This window comes from Aspergillus ibericus (assembly GCF_003184845.1).
Source record: "Aspergillus ibericus CBS 121593 unplaced genomic scaffold BO80scaffold_30, whole genome shotgun sequence".
Classification (NCBI taxonomy): domain Eukaryota; kingdom Fungi; phylum Ascomycota; class Eurotiomycetes; order Eurotiales; family Aspergillaceae; genus Aspergillus; species Aspergillus ibericus.
This window is the reverse complement of record NW_020292128.1, coordinates 226951-244924: the sequence shown is the minus strand read 5'-3', so window position 1 is coordinate 244924 and position 17974 is coordinate 226951. Positions and strand designations below refer to the sequence as shown.

The following is a 17974-nucleotide window of genomic DNA, read 5'->3' as shown; positions in this document are numbered from 1 at the left end:
AGTCTTGCAAGTACTCCCGAAGTACACCCCTTAGAAGAGAATGTCCCCACTGGAAGTGAGCGAGAAAACCGAAGCCGAAGCGAGGGTATAGAGACTAAGAATCAGGCACCAGGTAGTAGACTATACGGGTATTCCTGGCGAGCGTTCCAGCTACTTACGACTGGGCCAATCTCCGGATGGGGCGAGTCAGCACGATTAGACGTCCGCAATACATCCTCAGCCTCGAGTGGCATGTGCTATCGAATGCACTATCAGAATATGCGTTGTATCTTGCATTGGCGTCGATATGACAAAAAAAGAAGGAAGATCGGTATGGGCCATGCATTCGAATGCCACCCCAACAAGAATCATGATAAGAATCGAAGCCCTGCGAGCACCACTATGTGATATATCAGGCCTTTGGCTTATGAAGCCTACCTTAGCAGGATCATCACTACCGGATTGCGCCGGTGGGGAGCAATCCCAGCCCCAGTTATGCCCCGCCAGGCCCACCCAACTGCCGTATCTAGTACTAGTACCTACTACTGAAGTAGGTTGACCGTATCCGTGGGACGGAGCCCGATTCATGGATACATGGATACATACATACATCGTACATACAGAACACAGGGCACTCGCTTCGTGTCTCCCTCCAGCACCACCCTCCCACCCCGCCAGCTTACCTCGAAGCCAATAACCATCTACAGCTTCTCGTTTCGGATGGCAAAGCAATGTGACTCCAGTCATCACGGAGGGGCCGGTGGCTGGGCTCGAAAGGATGGCCTAAACTCCGCCCCTCCAAGTCATGGCAGTGTCTCCATATGCCTTGATATCTGTCTAGTAGTACGCCGATGAGAGCTAGTTTCCAACCTGGAGCAGCAGGCCAGCAACAGGTTGGGAAAGATCTCCATTTCTTTTTCCTTGATCAGGCTATATTGCTCCCTCACTGACCTTCCTATCTGCCTGTATATCATCGTTCAGAATGCTTCCTCCCACTTATCCACTCTGATCTTCCTTCCTGCAGGATTTCGGACATATCTTCGGGCATATTGCCTTCTTTTTCCCTTATTTTCTTTCTATTCTTGCGTTGCCGCCACAGCAGCTGCATCTGCGGTGGGTTCCTCTTTTTTTTCCTTTCCAGGTTCATCTGCCGCATTTTATTCGCTAACATCATTCATCCACAGCTTCCCAAGAACATAAAAAGGAAGCCCGGCTACAGGATCCTTGGGCATATTTCTCCTCGACTACCCCTCCCTGGGACACTGCTCCAGCTGGACACCCTCTTCGTCAATACTCGATAGCCATCTGGGACATATGTCGGGTATATAGAACGAAAGGGAAGAGAGCGGTACATTTTTCGTGGCCGTTGACGATGAAGTGGGGGACTGCAGGCTCGCTGCTTGCGCTCTTCGTATCGACAACAACAGGCTGGCCCTATGAAGCATCCTTGGTTGACTATAACCTCAATGTAAACCAAACTGCGACTAGCCCTTTCGACTACTCGCCACCAACATGGCCGGGTCACAACTATACGGCCTCGCCAAAGAACTGGCGGTTTCCGTTCTACACGATCATGCTGGACCGTTGGGTGAATGGTGATCCTACCAATGATAATATCAACGGAACTCTTTTCGAACATGACCTCAACTCGAATCAGATGCGTCATGGGGGTGACGCAGTGGGGTTGGTCGATACGTTGGATTATCTACAAGGCATGGGGATCAAGGTTTGCATTCTCTTTACGGACCGCCCCGGGCCTTCGGCCAAAATAACATTGCGCACTTTGCTGACCGTTTGACATAGGGTATCTACCTCGCAGGTACTGTCCTGATGAACCAGCCTTGGGGTGCGGATGGCTACTCAATTTTGGACACCACTCTTCTCGATCAGCATTACGGAACTATTCAGATATGGAGGAACACGATAGACGAGATTCACAGACGCGGGATGTATGTCCTATTTGATAATACGGTTGCAACGTAAGTAACAAAGTCTTCCCTGGGGTTATCGTTGAGCACTTTCTGACACAAAATCTCATCAGCATGGGAGATTTGATTGGCTTCGAAGGTTATCTCAATGTGACAACCCCATTCTCAGTCAAGGAGTACAAGACCCTGTGGAAATCGAATCGTGAATATGTCGACTTTCGCCCCGGTAATAGCTACAACGAAACCTGTGATTACCCGCGCTTCTGGAACGAGACTGGCTATCCAGTGGACGACTCCGTCTACAAGGAGCTTGTTGGGTGTTACGACAGTGATTTCGACCAATACGGCGACCTCGAAGCCTTCGGTGTCTATCCGGACTGGCAGCGTGAGCTGACCAAATTCGCTTCAGTCCAGGATCGTTTGCGCGAGTGGCATCCCAGTGTCCGGGACAGAATCAAGCTCCATTCCTGCAATATCATCAAGGCTCTTGATATCGACGGCTTTCGGTACGATAAGGCCACACAAGCCACCGTGGATGCTCTGGCAGACATCTCCAACACTTATCGGGAATGCGCTCGCAGTGTCGGGAAGGAAAACTTCTTTTTGCCTGGCGAAATTACTGGTGGAAATAACTTTGGTTCGGTTTACCTTGGCCGTGGCAGACAGCCCAACCAATACCCGGCATCTGCGATGGATGCCATCAACATGACGAACCAGTCTTCTTCAAAGTACTTCTTGCGCGAACCGGAACTTGAAGCAATTGACGGTGCTGCCTTTCATTATTCGGTCTATCGCACCCTTACCCGCTTTTTGGGCATGAGTGGTAATCTGGCTGCGGGCTATGATACTCCGTTGGATTGGGTGGACGCTTGGAATGTCATGATGCAAACCAACGATTTGATCAACGCAAACACCGGAAAATTCGACCCCAGACACATGTACGGAGTCACGAATCAGGATGTTTTCCGTTGGCCTGCCATTGAATGGGGTGTCGAGCGAAACCTCTTGGGAATCTTCATTACGACACTGCAAATGCCTGGCATCCCGCTTCTGCTTTGGGGAGAAGAGCAAGGCTCTTACATTCTAGATGCCACTGCAGATAACTATGTCTATGGCCGTCAAGCAATGTCGCCTGCTACAGCATGGAAGACCCATGGATGCTCTGCTATCGACGATACCCAATATTACGACTGGCCGATCACCAAAGGTCGGGAGGGCTGTAATGATATTACCGTGACTTACGATCACCGTGATCCATCTCACCCCATCCGCAACATCATCAAGCATATGTATCAGATGCGGAAGAACTATCCTATCTTGAATGACGGGTATTCGCTACAGACCCTATCCAAGCAAACAACGAACATCCTCTATCCAGGTTCATATGGCGTGGAAACCGAAACTGGAATGTGGTCCATCTTGCGAGACCGGGTCTCAAGTGTCCAGGACCTGGGCTCTGACGAGGACAACCAGTCTGTGTGGTTGGTTTATCAGAATGACAACAAGACTGTCGAGTACACGTTTGACTGCGGAAGTAACGCAAGTGCTTTGATCGCCCCATTTCCCACAGGGACCACCGTCAAGAACTTGTTCTATCCTTTTGATGAGCACACATTGAAGGACAGCCCAAAGAGACTCCACCTGAACGGCTCCAAGGAACTTAATGGATGCCTTGACAGTCTCACACTGAAGGCCTTTGATTACAGAGCATACATCCCCAAGGCTCGATTTGTTGGCCCTTCACCCATGATCACCAAATTCACACCCGGCCATGACGTACCCCTCCTTTCTTCGGTTGCGGTTGATGAGGCAGAGGACATTGATGTGAGCATCGAATTCTCTACAAAAATGGACTGTGACTCCGTCACACAGTCTATTACGCTTACGTCGCAAACGGAGTCTGGTAAAACGCCTTCTATCGACAAAGGAAGTGTCAGCTGCAAAAGTCTCACTGTTGCTTCCAACGACACGCAGTACATTGGTCAAATCCCAAGTGCCTGGGCGTGGTCCGCAAAGCTGACCGGGGTGTACAATGGAGTCCACAAATTGACTGTCAAGAATGCCACCAGCTCTGATAAGAAGGACTCTACGGCGGCCGTGGATCACTTTCTGTTTCGCGTCGGTCAAAGTGACAATCCGATAGTGTTTACCACTGCCAATTACTCCACCAGCATTCTGCACCAATACGATAATGGAACACTCTACGTTCAGCACAAGGCAGCTGGGGCCAACAAGTACCGTTACTCAACAAACTGGGGAACCACGTTTTCGGGGTGGCTCAACTACACCGGCGGTAATGACACCATTGAGGAGTTGCCTTGGTCCGGTACAGAAAAGCAACGGTGGAAGGGCAAACATGTGCGAGTCGAATACTGGAGCCAACTGACCGGCAGCAGCGACTATGTCCAAGAGGGTGATTATGACTGGAATGGGCCCAAGAGACGCTTCCCGCACTTTTTCTTCAATGGCCCTTATAACCAGTACGGTTTTGACGCTGGTTTGGATAATGTTGTGAAGCAAGACAGTGAAGGTTACTGGAACTTCAAGGTCGTGGCTGAGTACCCAGCACAAGGTCAATTCAACGTCTGGGGCATGGATCCAAATGGGCAGCCAGATGAGTCGTTTGTCTTCGGTGATGTGGACGGTGATGGAGTCTTGGATCGCATGCCTCCTTCATCGCTTAGCAAACTGTCTGTCAACATCACGAAGATCCCCCCATACCCATACCTCGTTTGGAACGTTCATCTGGATGATGGAAATATGCGGCTTAATCTCGAGCCCACTGGTTCTCGGATTGTCCAACTAATCGTGTATATCCTCCTGTGGCTGGTACCGATCGTGACGGCTGCAGCTTGCGTCTACGCCTTCATGAAGTCGTTCTATCAAGTGAAGTTCAACCAGGTCGGAGTGGTCGAAAAGAAATCCTTTTTTGCAGCAATCTTTGGCAAGCGGAGCCGCGACGGTCAATCCACGAATGCCCTGGTACGCTTGGCTAACAGGTCAGGATTCCTTCAGAGTACGTCTGCCTTCGGCGTAGGAGCAGCACGGAAGAGGACGACACTTATTGCGACCATGGAATATGACATCGAAGACTGGGGCATCAAAATCAAGATTGGTGGCTTAGGTGTTATGGCCCAGCTAATGGGGAAGCACCTGGGACAGCAAAACCTCATCTGGGTTGTTCCATGTGTTGGTGGAGTGGACTACCCGGTTGACCAGCCTGCCGAATCGATGTATGTCACAGTCCTTGGCGATCAGTACGAGGTCAAGATTCAGTATCACGTTGTGAAGAACATCACTTATGTTCTGCTGGACGCTCCGGTTTTCCGCCAACAATCAAAGGCCGAGCCTTACCCTGCTCGCATGGATGATCTGGACAGTGCGATCTACTACTCTGCGTGGAACCAGTGTATCGCCGAAGCGATCAGACGTTTCCAAATCGATCTGTATCACATCAATGACTACCATGGGTCTATTGCTCCTCTGTACCTCTTGCCCCAAACAATTCCGGTCTGCCTTTCGCTTCACAATGCTGAGTTCCAGGGACTTTGGCCCATGCGCACTCAGAAGGAGAGAGATGAGGTCTGCTCAGTCTTCAATCTCGACACTGGCACCGCAAGGCGCTACGTCCAGTTTGGTGAGGTCTTCAATATGCTTCATGCCGGAGCAAGCTACCTCCGTATCCATCAACAAGGGTTCGGAGCCGTTGGTGTTTCCAGGAAATACGGCAAACGCACATATGCACGTTATCCTATCTTCTGGGGTCTGAAGAAGGTAGGCAACTTGCCGAACCCTGATCCCTCTGATACCGGAGAATGGAACAAGGAGCTGCCAAAGGAGAGTGAGATTCAGGTTGATCCGCTTTACGAAGCTAGCAGAGCAGAGCTGAAACGGCAAGCGCAAGAATGGGCCGGCTTGGAACAAAATCCCAATGCAGACCTGTTGGTCTTTGTGGGCCGTTGGTCCATGCAAAAAGGCGTGGACCTTATTGCTGATGTGATGCCTGCTGTTTTGGAAGCACGTCCCAACGTACAACTGATCTGCGTTGGTCCAGTCATTGACCTTTATGGTAAATTTGCTGCATTAAAACTGGACCGCATGATGAAGGCCTACCCTGGGCGTGTCTTCTCAAAGCCGGAATTTACAGCCCTCCCACCGTACATTTTCTCTGGAGCCGAGTTTGCATTGATTCCATCGCGCGATGAGCCATTTGGGCTTGTTGCTGTTGAGTTCGGCCGAAAGGGTGCCCTGGGTATTGGTGCACGTGTTGGTGGCCTTGGTCAAATGCCTGGCTGGTGGTATAACATCGAATCCACAACGACGTCTCACCTTTTGCACCAGTTCAAACTTGCTATTGGAAGTGCCTTGAACTCCAAGCCTCAAGTTCGGGCGAAGATGCGGGCTCGGTCTGCCAAGCAGCGATTCCCAGTCGCTCAGTGGGTTGAGGACCTAGAGATCCTCCAGTCCACTGCAATGCGGATCCACACCAAAGGGCTAGGAAAATCGAACAGCCAGCCGCTATCGCCCTCAGGATACGACACCCCAAGCGGAATGATGACCCCTACAATTGCATCCTCGGGACACCTCACTCCCAGTGGAGTACAGACGCCCCCCATCGCGCACTCTCGAGACGGAAGCTACTCAAATGTCCGCCTTAGCACATTGGGACCACAGCAGCGAAACACCATCGTATACAGCCGACCTCCGACTCCTGGCGCCAACGAAACCCCCAAGTCAGGACTAGGCAGGCATCTATCACTTGGTGTGCGATCTGGACCAGGCCACAGCGTACGTCGCGGCCGCCGCCGTCTGAGAAATAGTATGGGTCATGAAGAGAGTGCCAACGCGTCAAACACTGAGGAGAGTAGCGACGACGATATCATGCACAACGGCTACTCTGGTGAGGATGAGTACACACTTACTCCTGAACAAGCGGAAGAAGGCCGTCGGATGGAAGCAGCGCATCATCTGGATACCCAAAGACAACCCCCAGCCAGAGACTTCTTTAGCGTGAGACACGCAAGCCAGAGCTCACTGCCGCCCAGATCTGTGCTCTCTCCAGGCTCCCCTGGAAGCCCCGAGCCCGAAGAGGCTTATGTGTCACCCGCAAGACCCTTTCCCAACGAACCTGGAAACCGCATGAGCAACGCATCGGTGCTTTCGGTTGACTCCATCATTGGTGAGAAGAAAGATTTCAAGTTACAAAAAGTCGATCCCTTCTTCACGGACAGCACCGGTGAATACTACCGAGCTTTTGAGAAGAAATTGGAGGCTTTGAACGGCCACAACTCCGAATCACAACTCTGTATTGAAGAGTACTTGGTCAAGAGCGAGAAGAAGTGGTTTGGTAAGTTCCGGGATGCCAGACTTGGCCGCAATCAGTCCCCAGCTTCTTCGATCTTCCACGGTAAGCTCGAAAACAGTTCGCCCATGGGCTCAGATTCCAATGTCAATATGGGTTCGCGGGAAAGCGGAAGCGAGGAACAACGAGAGAAGGATGAGTTTCTTCTGGGTAACGACTATGTTCCCCCCACTGGACTCAGGAAATGGATGCAAATCCGAATCGGCGATTGGCCGGTGTATTCACTCTTCCTTGGCCTTGGGCAAATCATCGCGGCCAATTCCTACCAAATCACTCTACTGACTGGCGAAGTGGGTGAAACGGCGACAAAACTCTATGGAATCGCGACTGTGTACCTGGTCGCTTCGATCGTCTGGTGGTTCTTCTTCCGTTTCTTCAAGTCGGTGTTTGTCCTTTCACTTCCTTGGCTTCTATACGGACTGTCGTTCGTTATCATCGGAGTCGCTCACTTCGAAGGTAACACTTTCGCTCGCGGCTGGATTCAAAATGTTGGTGCGGGCGTGTACGCTGCAGCATCAGCCAGTGGATCCCTGTTCTTTGCCCTCAACTTTGGCGACGAGGGCGGAGCTCCTGTCAAACAGTGGGTGTTCCGCGCGTGTCTGATCCAGGGTAGTCAACAGGCCTACGTGATTGGACTATGGTACTGGGGCACAAGCATCTCCCAGGCGGTCCAGAATGGAAACACCAACGTTCAAGCGGGTATTACGGAAACGTGGAAGATGACGTGAGTTCCTCTCTGTCCATAGTTTGAGTTCTTATTAACACGTTACAGGGCTATTTGCCTGCCCATTGCAGCCTTCCTCTGGGTCATCGGGCTCTTGATCTTCTTCGGTTTGCCAAGCTACTATCACCAGACACCCGGAAAAGTCCCTTCATTCTACAAGTCGGTGTTCCGGCGCAAGATCATCCTCTGGAACTTTGTGGTTGTTATCTTACAAAACTTCTTCCTGAGCGCGCCATATGGCCGGAACTGGAGCTGTAAGTATTCATATCACTTGCTTTGGACTTTCATTCTAACAGCCATCTGCAGTCCTCTGGAACTCAGCACATGCAAAAGCCTGGGAAGTTGGAATTCTCTGTGTCGTCTTTTTCGGCTTCGTTTGGGCTGCGTGGTTGGGCTTGTTCGGATACCTCTCCAAACGCCATAGTTGGATTCTCCCCGTCTTCGCCTGTGGTTTGGGTGCCCCCCGGTGGGCCCAGATATGGTGGGGTGTCTCCGGCATAGGGCTCTTCCTCCCCTGGGCAGGTGGCTATACCTCGGGGGCCCTTGCCTCCCGCAGTTTATGGCTGTGGCTTGGAGTCCTGGACTCCCTGCAGGGCGTCGGGTTCGGTATGATTCTACTCCAGACGCTGACTAGGATGCACATTTGCTTCACACTTCTGGCATCACAAGTGCTGGGTTCGATTGCAACAATATGTGCAAGGGCATTCGGGCCGAACAAAATCGGACCCGGACCCGTATCCCCGGATATCTCGGTAGAAGTAGGCGGCCTGGCGAATGCTTGGTTCTGGCTTGCTCTCTTTTTCCAATTACTCATTTGGTATGTTTGCACATTCCTCTGGCCGATATAGCAAGGATCGACTGACATTGTCCCAGTGCTGGATTCCTGATGTTCTTCCGAAAAGAACAACTCACAAAGCCTTAATCCGGCTTCATTCTCACTACTTGGCTCGACCATTAAAGGCTGAGTCTAATTCACGATAATTTAAGACTGAAGAGGGGACGAACAGTTTCAACACACCATCTACACTCACATATGCACGCCTTGTATATTACCATCCATCCTCTCTCTCATCGGCACGACCGGTTGCATTGCATTGCATCATACCACATTCACGTATATATACCTGCGTGATTTTATCGTTCTTTCTATTTTGGCTACGAAGTCTCTGCATTCTTTAACGACCCGGATGTGTTTACGCTCGTTTGATACCACGCCTGCAATTTGGGTACACGATTATGGGCTATTGATTGATTGCTGTTATGAGTCTGATCCCATGGGAGGATGATCTGCTTGTTTTGGATTGATGATGCGTTTTATAATATATTTCTGGGGTTCTTTATACTTTGTTTGGTTTTGCTGTTGGTTGCTATACTTTTGATGTCATTGATTGAGTTGATTGAGTTCCTGTTGGATGCTATCGCACAGATGGATGAGGGTAATCGATCGGACAGACATAATAATCCTAAATGTAATTGGATTAGCACCGTATCCGTTAAAGCATTATCGATTGTGTAAGGAAGTGATTGAGGTCGAAGAAGTAATCTAAACCAATATTTACCCCTCTCAACAGTCAAACCTACACCAATAGCTCGGTGCAGGCCGAGTACGCATGCAAATCAGGCATGTCATTCTCCGAGCTACCCACTCTATACGAGAAGTCCAGGACCCCACAGCTTTCTGGGAATAATAGACATGACAATCAATGTAACCAATCGCCAGACTCCGAAAGTGAGGATTCCCACATACAATCTACCAATTCATCACTGTTATATTATATCTGCTCATCGAGATCGCGATGATCGGTCGATTCAATAACGCACTTTCCCGTGTCCGAAGCGAAACTCGCAACAGAATCGATCTTGCCTGCGCGCCATCTCAGCAGCGAGGATTTGACCCAGTCCGTTCGAGTCCTATCGTTTAATTCGAGTTAATCCTGTCTGTTTGAGGGGCGGGTTCACACAATTGACAGAAGGGGGCATTCCATGCTAATCTCATCACATCAATCATTCTGTGTGTTTTATAAGACTGGGGTGGGTATGAGCGTCTTGGAAATATTGTTCGATAGTCGATTGATATGCTGATGGGAAGGTGATGGTTCAGGGAAAGAATTGTTGTTGTTAGTAGATGATTGGTGCAGAAGGTGAACATGAATGGTCGAGTGAGGTTGTTGAAGTTAGTATGAGGCCTCACGTGGTGGAAGTGTTGCAGAGGGTTCGCTCTGTTTGTGGCTGTCGCTGGAAAAGGTAGGACTGGGTTGGAGATTATTTTGAGGGAGCCGGGAGACTCTCGAGTGTTCCTTTGGTCTTGATGTATACGAGGAGTTGGGATGTGAGTATTGGATGTAGATATGAATGATCAATAATGGACATGAGTGTGAATTGGTATAGAATATAAGTTGAGGGCTACAGCTGATGCAAATTTCATACTACATTGCATATGAGAAAATATTTGTAACTTTATTAAGGCACTGCATAGTAACCTGTATGAAATACTTCTTTTCACCATCCTCGTCCTCTATTAGCTGATTCGTAGTATTGTGCCCCCTTCCCATTCCAATGCAATAAGTCATCCCATAGGCCAGTCATTCCATTTCCCCAAAACGAAGTGATATAGAACCGAAATCAAGTAAGCAAAATAAACACGTCCCAGCAAACCGGCTGCATTATCGTGTCATATCAACAAATCCCAAGGCATCTGCAACACCCATCTACCACTCCAAAGGCTCCGTCTTGACATCACCCCGGTTGGTCTTGGGCACCGGTGCTGCCTGAACCATGGTGGCACCACGGTTGCCACGCTTCAGGTACCCGCTACCGTCGAGCCAAGGCGTGTCCAGGGTGCGCTTGGTCTCGAAGGTGCGAATCTTGTCCTCCATCTGGAGAGTCAGACCGATGTCATCGAGACCGTTGATCAGGCAGTGCTTGCGGAAGCCGTCGACGTCGAACGAAGCCAGCTTGGCACCCTGCGCATCCTTGATCTCCTGGTTGACGAGGTCGATCTCAACCTCGCGGCCGGCGTGGGCCTCGGCGGCGATCTTCTGCAGAACAGCCTCGTCGGAGATCACGACGGGGAGCATGCCGTTCTTGAAGGTGTTGTTGAAGAAGATATCGGCGAAAGAAGGAGCGATGATGCACTTGATTCCGAAATCCAGAAGAGCCCAGGGCGCGTGCTCACGGGAACTGCCGCAGCCGAAGTTGGGGCCAGTAACCACGAGAATCTTGGAGTTGCGGTAGACACCCTGGTTGAGGATGAAATCGGGGTCTTCGGCACCGTCCTTGTAGCGGAGCTCGTAGAAGAGGGCGCTGCCGAGGCCGGTACGCTTGATGGTCTTTAGGAACTGCTTAGGGATGATAGCATCAGTGTCGACGTTGGAGCGGTCCATGGGGGCCGCAATGCCCTTGAGAGTCGTGAACTTGGGAAGGCCAGCGCTGGAGCCGGTAGCAGAGGAGTTGGTGTGGGGCTCGTTGTCGGCGGGGAGGTCCATGATCCGCTCGAGCTCGTCTTCGGTCTCGGGCTCCTCGTAGGTTTGCTGGACATCGATCTTGGGCTGGACCTTGCCCAGAACCGGGCTGGTCACGATGTGCTCCCGGACATCGGCGAGCTTGCCGACGATGGCGGCGGCAGCAGCCATGGCGGGGGACATCAGGTGGGTACGACCGCCAGCACCCTGGCGACCCTCGAAGTTGCGGTTGGAGGTACTGGCGCAGCGCTCCTGCGGGGAGAGGATGTCAGGGTTCATACCGAGACACATGGAGCAACCGGCCTCTCTCCATTCGAAGCCGGCATCGGTGAAGATCTTGTCAAGACCTTCCGACTCGGCCTGCTGTTTGACCAGACCGGAACCGGGGACGATCATGGCACGCTTGATGTTGGAGGCGATCTTCTTACCGCGGACAACCTTGGCGGCGGCGCGGAGATCCTCGATACGGGCGTTGGTGCAGGAACCGATGAAGACCTTGTCGACCTGGATGTCCTTCATGGGGGTACCAGCAGTCAGACCCATGTACTCCAGAGCGCGCTTGCAGGCGAGCTTGCGGTTCTCATCCTGAAAGTCATCGGGGCCGGGAACGACGCCGTTGATGGGGACAACGTCCTGAGGGGAGGTACCCCAGGAAATGGTGGGGATAATGTCCTTGCCGTCAAGCACGACGGTAGTGTCGTAAACGGCATCTTCGTCGGAGGCCAGGCTGGACCAGTAGTTGACGGCCTTCTTCCACTCGGCGCTGTCGACCTTGGGGGCCAGAGGACGACCCTTGAGGTACTCAAAGGTGATCTCATCGGGGGCGATCATACCGGCACGGGCACCGGCCTCGATCGACATGTTGCACATGGACATACGGGCCTCCATGCTCAGACCGCGGATGACGGAACCGCAGAACTCGATGACGGCACCGGTACCTCCGGCGGTACCAATAACACCGATGATGTGGAGAACGACATCCTTACTGGTGACACCGGCGGGCAGCTCACCATCGACCTGAATGCGCATGTTTTTGCTGCGACGGGTGATGAGAGTCTGGGTGGCGAGAACGTGCTCGACCTCACTGGTACCGATACCGAAGGCAAGGGCACCAAAGGCACCGTGTGTGGAGGTGTGACTGTCACCGCAGACAACGGTGGTGCCGGGGAGGGTGAAACCCTGCTCGGGACCGATGATGTGGACGATACCCTGGCGTTTGTCGCCCATGCCAAAGTATGTAAGACCGAAATCCTTCACGTTCTCCTCGAGGGTGCTGCATTGCAGACGCGAGTCGTTCTCTTCGATGAATTCATCGACATTCTTGAAGTTTTTCCGGGAGGAGGTGGGGATATTCTGCCATTGGGTCAGTACTGATGGCATTTAAGGAGAAGGGAAGAAAGGCCATACGTGGTCAACGGTCACCAGAGTGCAGTCCGGCCGGCGGACTTTACGACCAGCGTTCTTAAGACCCTCGAAGGCCTGGGGAGATGTGACTTCGTGAACAAGGTGTCTGTCAATGTAGATCAAGAGAGTGCCATCTTCCTGCTCGTTGACAATGTGGTGATCCAGGACCTTGTCATACAAGGTCTTGGGCTTCCTATCGGCACCGGGCATGAGGGGCGAAGTATGAAAGAACAACGGGGGAGTAGAATATGAGGGGAAAATCTGGGGGAGAGGAGGAGATGGAGGAAACCCAGACACGGGGAAGGTCAATGGAGATTTGATAGAATGATAATGAACCCGATGCCTGGACTGGGGGAGACGGTGTGGTGGTTTTAACTGGGCGTCAACCGCGATGTCGCAGAGCGGCTGTCGAGGGGCAGCGCCGGTGTCGGTGGTCAGCGCCCAATGGATGGGTGGCGATTGGCTGCCGGGGAAAACTCTGGGGGCCGACACCGGCCTGGGTGGCGCTTAGACGCGGCAACCGACGCTTCCCTGACTAACCGGGCCGGAATGATTGGCACTCGCGCATAATTACGGCGTAAGAGTTCGCTGTATAGCTGCTGAGGGATAACTCTAAGAGGCAGGCACGTCATGTTCATGCGACTCAACCAACCCATGCCGGACTACGGAGTAACATGAGTCACTTCACCGTTATTCAGACCTTCCAAACAAACCCATTACTACATTTATCTTCTGGAAACTTCCAGACCAAGTATATACCTATTGGCCCTCATCGATACTCCGGGTAACGGGTGCGTACTGCATGAGACTCTCCAGATCAATTGTATCAATTCAACTTCTTATCAAAAAATCATAGAGATGTTGCCTAAAACCTTTCGTCTTCGAAGGAATCCCGGTTCCCACTGGGAGCGGACTCCGACGGAGTACTGTTCCGGTGGTGACAGCTGCATCACGTGATCCGATGTTTTATAGTTCTGCTAGTCATCAAGTATCTTGCTGCACGCACTTCCCTTGTCATAGACTTCAAGAGCTTTGGGACCACTCGGAAAACCTGCCCGTATATTGGGGTGGCCCCCAAGGTGATGCTGACCAAGGCTGTCCAAATTTCTAGCATCTATCTCGTTGACTAGATAACTAACTAGTTGAATCAATCTGACTCAGCTGACAGGGTTGTTAGCTTGACATTCATCTGGTCCATAATCCTGAGAGACAAGATGATTCCAAGCCTACTTGATAATATGTCCCTTCCATCTCATGTGGTTACCCTGTTCAAACGCTAACCAAAATGTCACATCAACCACAATTACAGATCTACAACTACATCCGTGCTCCTCATACGGAGATCTCCTTTCACCCCTTTCCTTCATTGCCGACGGAGCTTCGGCTGCAGATATGGCGTTATTCAATGCAACGCCCGCGCCTTATCCGAGTACGGCTCCTTCCAGCAGAAGCCCAGGGCGCGACGGAGAAATATCGCGTGGTAATCAATGGCAGGTCCGTGCTGAGCAAATTGTTACATGTCAACCACGAGTCCCGAGAGGCAGCCCTGGAGTTCTACCGCGTGCATATTCCCTGCGAGTTCCGCGTTGACTCTAACACGACGACACCAATGCCCCGGGGAACTTTCTACTTCAACCCGGAGTACGACATCCTGGGGATTGGCGCCCGCTTCCCAGTCCGGAATACTCTGCTCGAGTTTCTGCATCACCTAAAGCATATTCATGACCCCCGCCGCGTTGGCCTCCTCAACCTAGCAATGGACATCAATGACCTCAACGCGAATGACCTCCATACGTTGGATCCTACCGACGGTAATATCAGTCCTCCGGTGCGACAGTCGTTTACGGAAACCCTGATGCAGCTGCGCGAGGTCTTTTTCGTCGAAGTCGCCCGGGCGGGACGGCAGATTGTCGGCTGGCATAGTGGTTTGCTCACTTCCGACACGATCTTTAACCGCTCGTTCCCCATTATGGCGACGTCGACGACGTTCGACCGGCTCCCCAAGGATCCACGAGAGATCTCCGACGACTTGAAGCACGTCTTCGTGGGCACGTTCGATCCGCGGGACATGTTCGATCGCTGGGGCCGGTTGCTGCGGCGGTGGAGCGTTCCTCCTTCATTCCATGTCACATATCGCTTTCTCCTGGCATTCACTCCGACTGGTACTGATAAGGTCCACAACCGGGAGGGCGCAGAGCGATGGCTGCGGAAGGAGGATTGTATATGGAAAGGGGAACCCTACGAAGATGAAGACCAGCCGATCACCCCACTGGGTCAAATTCTCCGGCAAAAGAAGCTCAAATGGCCAGTCGGGGCGAAGCATGAAAAGTACCGGAATGAGGATCTGGAGAACGCGGTGAAACCGGCGTTCGGGTTCTGGCTGTTTCCTCTGGAAGCCCTGGGGATTCCTTCGCCGGCGGCTTTCATTCAACCAGAAGGATACCAATCCAAGGCGAAACAACTTCTGGATCTGACGGGCCACTGGCCTGAGTTGGCTTTGTTTAGTCTATAGGTATTGCCAAGCTTGCTGGTCAGCCCTAGCCGATCATGTCAATCTTACTGACGGGAAACAATTGTTCCGTAACATGGTTACTGATTTTGAAACGTGACCTAGCATTATAACCCTTTCTTGCATCATATTCCAAATCATCATCAGGATTGGAAATACAGCACGCGTTAAGTTGGATATAGCACCAAAAGGTGGGTCTGCCATCAAGTTTCTCGCTATGCAACTAGGTCAAATGGCCGCCGTGGGGTCAGGTTTTGGATGTGCGCTTGTCACATATTCTAACCAGGGAAGATGATGATGGTTTCGAAAATGAGAGTCAATTGTCAGGCTATATGAAAAGACAAACTAGGTCGCTGTCGCATCCAAGCTCCGGCCTTGGAATACTTTCAGATGAGAGAGGACGAAGCAGCAATTGTAGAAATTCAAAAAGAAGAAGAAAATGAACAGAAAAAAACAAACTCTTCCAAGGAAAGCAGCCTTACACGAGCAACATTTAAATCAGCCAAAAAATCCTATTATACATTCCTCACCACCACTGCACCCACCACTGCACCCACCACTGCACCCACCACATCAGCGATGTCAGATCTACTGCGTGACCTTGGTCCCTTCAATCTCAACTTCGTTGTTCTTATCGATCTGCATAGTTCCATGAGGCAGCTCATGAGCGATAGCAGGGGCCATGGGTCTCTTGACGATCTTGGGGGCCTTTCCGATGAGCTGCGTGAGGATCCCCTCGATGGCCTCGGCGACATCATCGCTGAGTTCCTTGTCGTCCTCATTCCAGTTGGAAGGAACGTCCTTGGAGGTGTCGGGGATGCTCATCCAGCCCTCCATATTGGTGACGCCGGACTCGGTCACCAACTTTTGGAAGTTGCCCCACTGCTTCTCCATCGTGCTCGGCGACGCCATCAAATGCATCAGAAACCGCGAGTTCTTCTTCGAGTCCGTCTGCGTACCCGTCACCCCGACCCCCATGCAGGTCACCAGCCCGTAAGTCCACAGGCCCAATGGGTCCCTCTCTCCGACCTCCTGGTCCATCCTCACCTCGGTGAAGCCCGAGGGGGTCTTTGGTGGCCAGGATGTAGTCCGGGTGTCAAAGAGGTGGACGGTGGAGTCGTCATCCCACTCCTCCCAGTCTGATCGCTTCGAGGCACCTGACTTGCAGAGCTTGGCAGCTTTTTCCCAGGTGGCTTTCGAGGCCTTGATTTTGGCAAAGGGATTGGTGGTGGTGGTGGTGGTTTTGGTTTTGGACTTGGTGGTCCGCTCCACCAACGCGTTGGGAGTGTTATCGATGGGAGCAGGGATGGCGACGGCCGAGGCGATGGCTACGCTCGCCAGGAGGGTAACGAGTGTCTTTCCGAAGAGCATTGTTGTTTTGCTTGTAGCTTAGGGGCTATATCGGAACTAAAGGAGAGAGGAGAACGAATGGATAATAATTGGAAACTGAAATGATTGAATGATGATTGCAAGATAAAGAGTGACTGATGGTTACAAATGTTCAGTCTCCTGGAGAGTTCGATGCCCTTATATATGTTTATATGCTTCCAGTGTAGAGGAGGTTCCGATCATTCCAACCACCCAGTCCCCTCCCCTTCCCATCCTTTACTGGTCAACATCATGAAACAGCTACCTAGATCACGCTTTGAAACCTACCCAACTACACCTCTTCTCTACACAATGCAAGTTACATCCCGCCCCCAATATCCAACAGCTCAATCCTCGCAAACAACACATACCACCCCCAGCAACCCATTCAAGCACAGACACCGCCCGATCCGGACTGCTAAGCACTCACCCGGTGGGGTCCAAGAGATCTCCCGAAGATGATAGGCTTGTTCGTGTTTGCCGGCAGTCCCACAATACCATTTAGTACTAATTCCACAGCCTTATTCGGGTCCCTTCATAGCGGATTAATACAAGCTCATCTGACAGCTTGGCCCCTGGGGGCTATAATGAGTTCTATGACCCTCTCCGGACTTGGTATAGCCCGTAGCCCTACAACTAGGTCGCAGGTTGCATGTCATCTTCCGGGAGATTCCTAGATTAAAGGGTGAATCTGGCAGCGAATCAGCGTATCGATTGCTTCAGTCGTTTTTCTGGATGAGGGCTTTGGGCCTCTGATTGGGTCGTGGGTCAGCGCATGCGCTGTGTTCTAAGGATACTAGTAGTCAGTGGAATTGTGATAGACGACCTCCAATTTAATGTGGAACACACTACACGCTTTCAGTTCTGTCATTGTTAGTTTCATAGACCTTTCAGTTCCATTTCGGATTCTTTGCTCTCTCGGGGCTTCCTATGTAATCAATACAGCCTTCAGTTTATTCTAAACTTGACTCCATCATCCCAGCCGACCCGCCCGTTTCATTCTATACCCTATATAGTGCCACAAATCTCTATTAAACGTTCTACGGAATATGAAAACAATACTTCGTACCTACACCTACACGCAGTATAGCACAAGATTATCACCCTCCATAGTCAAATTTTCTAACCCTTGACTGTAGCAATCAACTCTAGGCAACAATCCAAGAAGCTATGCATTTTCGCCCGAATTTAGTCATTCGGGGCGATTTTCACAGCTGACCTGGCTGCCTAGAAGGCCGA

The 17974-nt window shown here is 51.5% G+C and overlaps 4 protein-coding genes across 4 annotated transcripts; 2 read left to right on the top strand and 2 right to left on the bottom strand.

Annotated features, from left to right (window-relative positions):
- Nucleotides 1-1351: 1351 nt before the first annotated feature.
- Nucleotides 1352-9384, top strand: ags2 (alpha-1,3-glucan synthase Ags2; the record flags this gene model as incomplete). The annotated part of the gene is made up of 6 exons (XM_025722782.1): nucleotides 1352-1705; nucleotides 1783-1958; nucleotides 2021-7993; nucleotides 8042-8247; nucleotides 8300-8810; nucleotides 8867-9384. 6 exons carry the CDS (start codon nucleotides 1352-1354, stop codon nucleotides 8913-8915), a joined length of 7269 nt encoding a protein of 2422 aa, XP_025573519.1. The 3' UTR covers nucleotides 8916-9384.
- A 1048-nt stretch (nucleotides 9385-10432) lies between these two features.
- luA (3-isopropylmalate dehydratase LEU1) lies at nucleotides 10433-13221 on the bottom strand. The gene is made up of 2 exons (XM_025717002.1): nucleotides 12862-13221; nucleotides 10433-12807 (listed from the first exon to the last, which is right to left on the bottom strand). Exons 1-2 carry the CDS (start codon nucleotides 13066-13068, stop codon nucleotides 10702-10704), a joined length of 2313 nt encoding a protein of 770 aa, XP_025573518.1. The 5' UTR covers nucleotides 13069-13221; the 3' UTR covers nucleotides 10433-10701.
- Nucleotides 13222-13927: 706 nt separating this feature from the next.
- Nucleotides 13928-15714, top strand: BO80DRAFT_140844 (2EXR domain-containing protein). The gene is made up of 2 exons (XM_025713683.1): nucleotides 13928-15370; nucleotides 15473-15714. Exon 1 carries the CDS (start codon nucleotides 14144-14146, stop codon nucleotides 15368-15370), a length of 1227 nt encoding a protein of 408 aa, XP_025573517.1. The 5' UTR covers nucleotides 13928-14143; the 3' UTR covers nucleotides 15473-15714.
- BO80DRAFT_426725 (uncharacterized protein) lies at nucleotides 15529-16860 on the bottom strand. The gene has a single exon (XM_025719837.1). It carries the CDS (start codon nucleotides 16736-16738, stop codon nucleotides 15956-15958), a length of 783 nt encoding a protein of 260 aa, XP_025573516.1. The 5' UTR covers nucleotides 16739-16860; the 3' UTR covers nucleotides 15529-15955.
- Nucleotides 16861-17974: the final 1114 nt, after the last annotated feature.

Bases quoted from the DNA above. Each gene is read 5' to 3' on its own strand.
- BO80DRAFT_426725 (XM_025719837.1), bottom strand. From the start codon at position 16,738: ATGCTCTTCGGAAAGACACTCGTTACCCTCCTGGCGAGCGTAGCCATC.
- BO80DRAFT_140844 (XM_025713683.1), top strand. From the start codon at position 14,144: ATGTCACATCAACCACAATTACAGATCTACAACTACATCCGTGCTCCT.
- luA (XM_025717002.1), bottom strand. From the start codon at position 13,068: ATGCCCGGTGCCGATAGGAAGCCCAAGACCTTGTATGACAAGGTCCTG. The intron at 12,808-12,861 runs GTATGGCCTTTC...ACCCAATGGCAG, and splicing joins CTCTGGTGACCGTTGACCAC to AATATCCCCACCTCCTCCCG.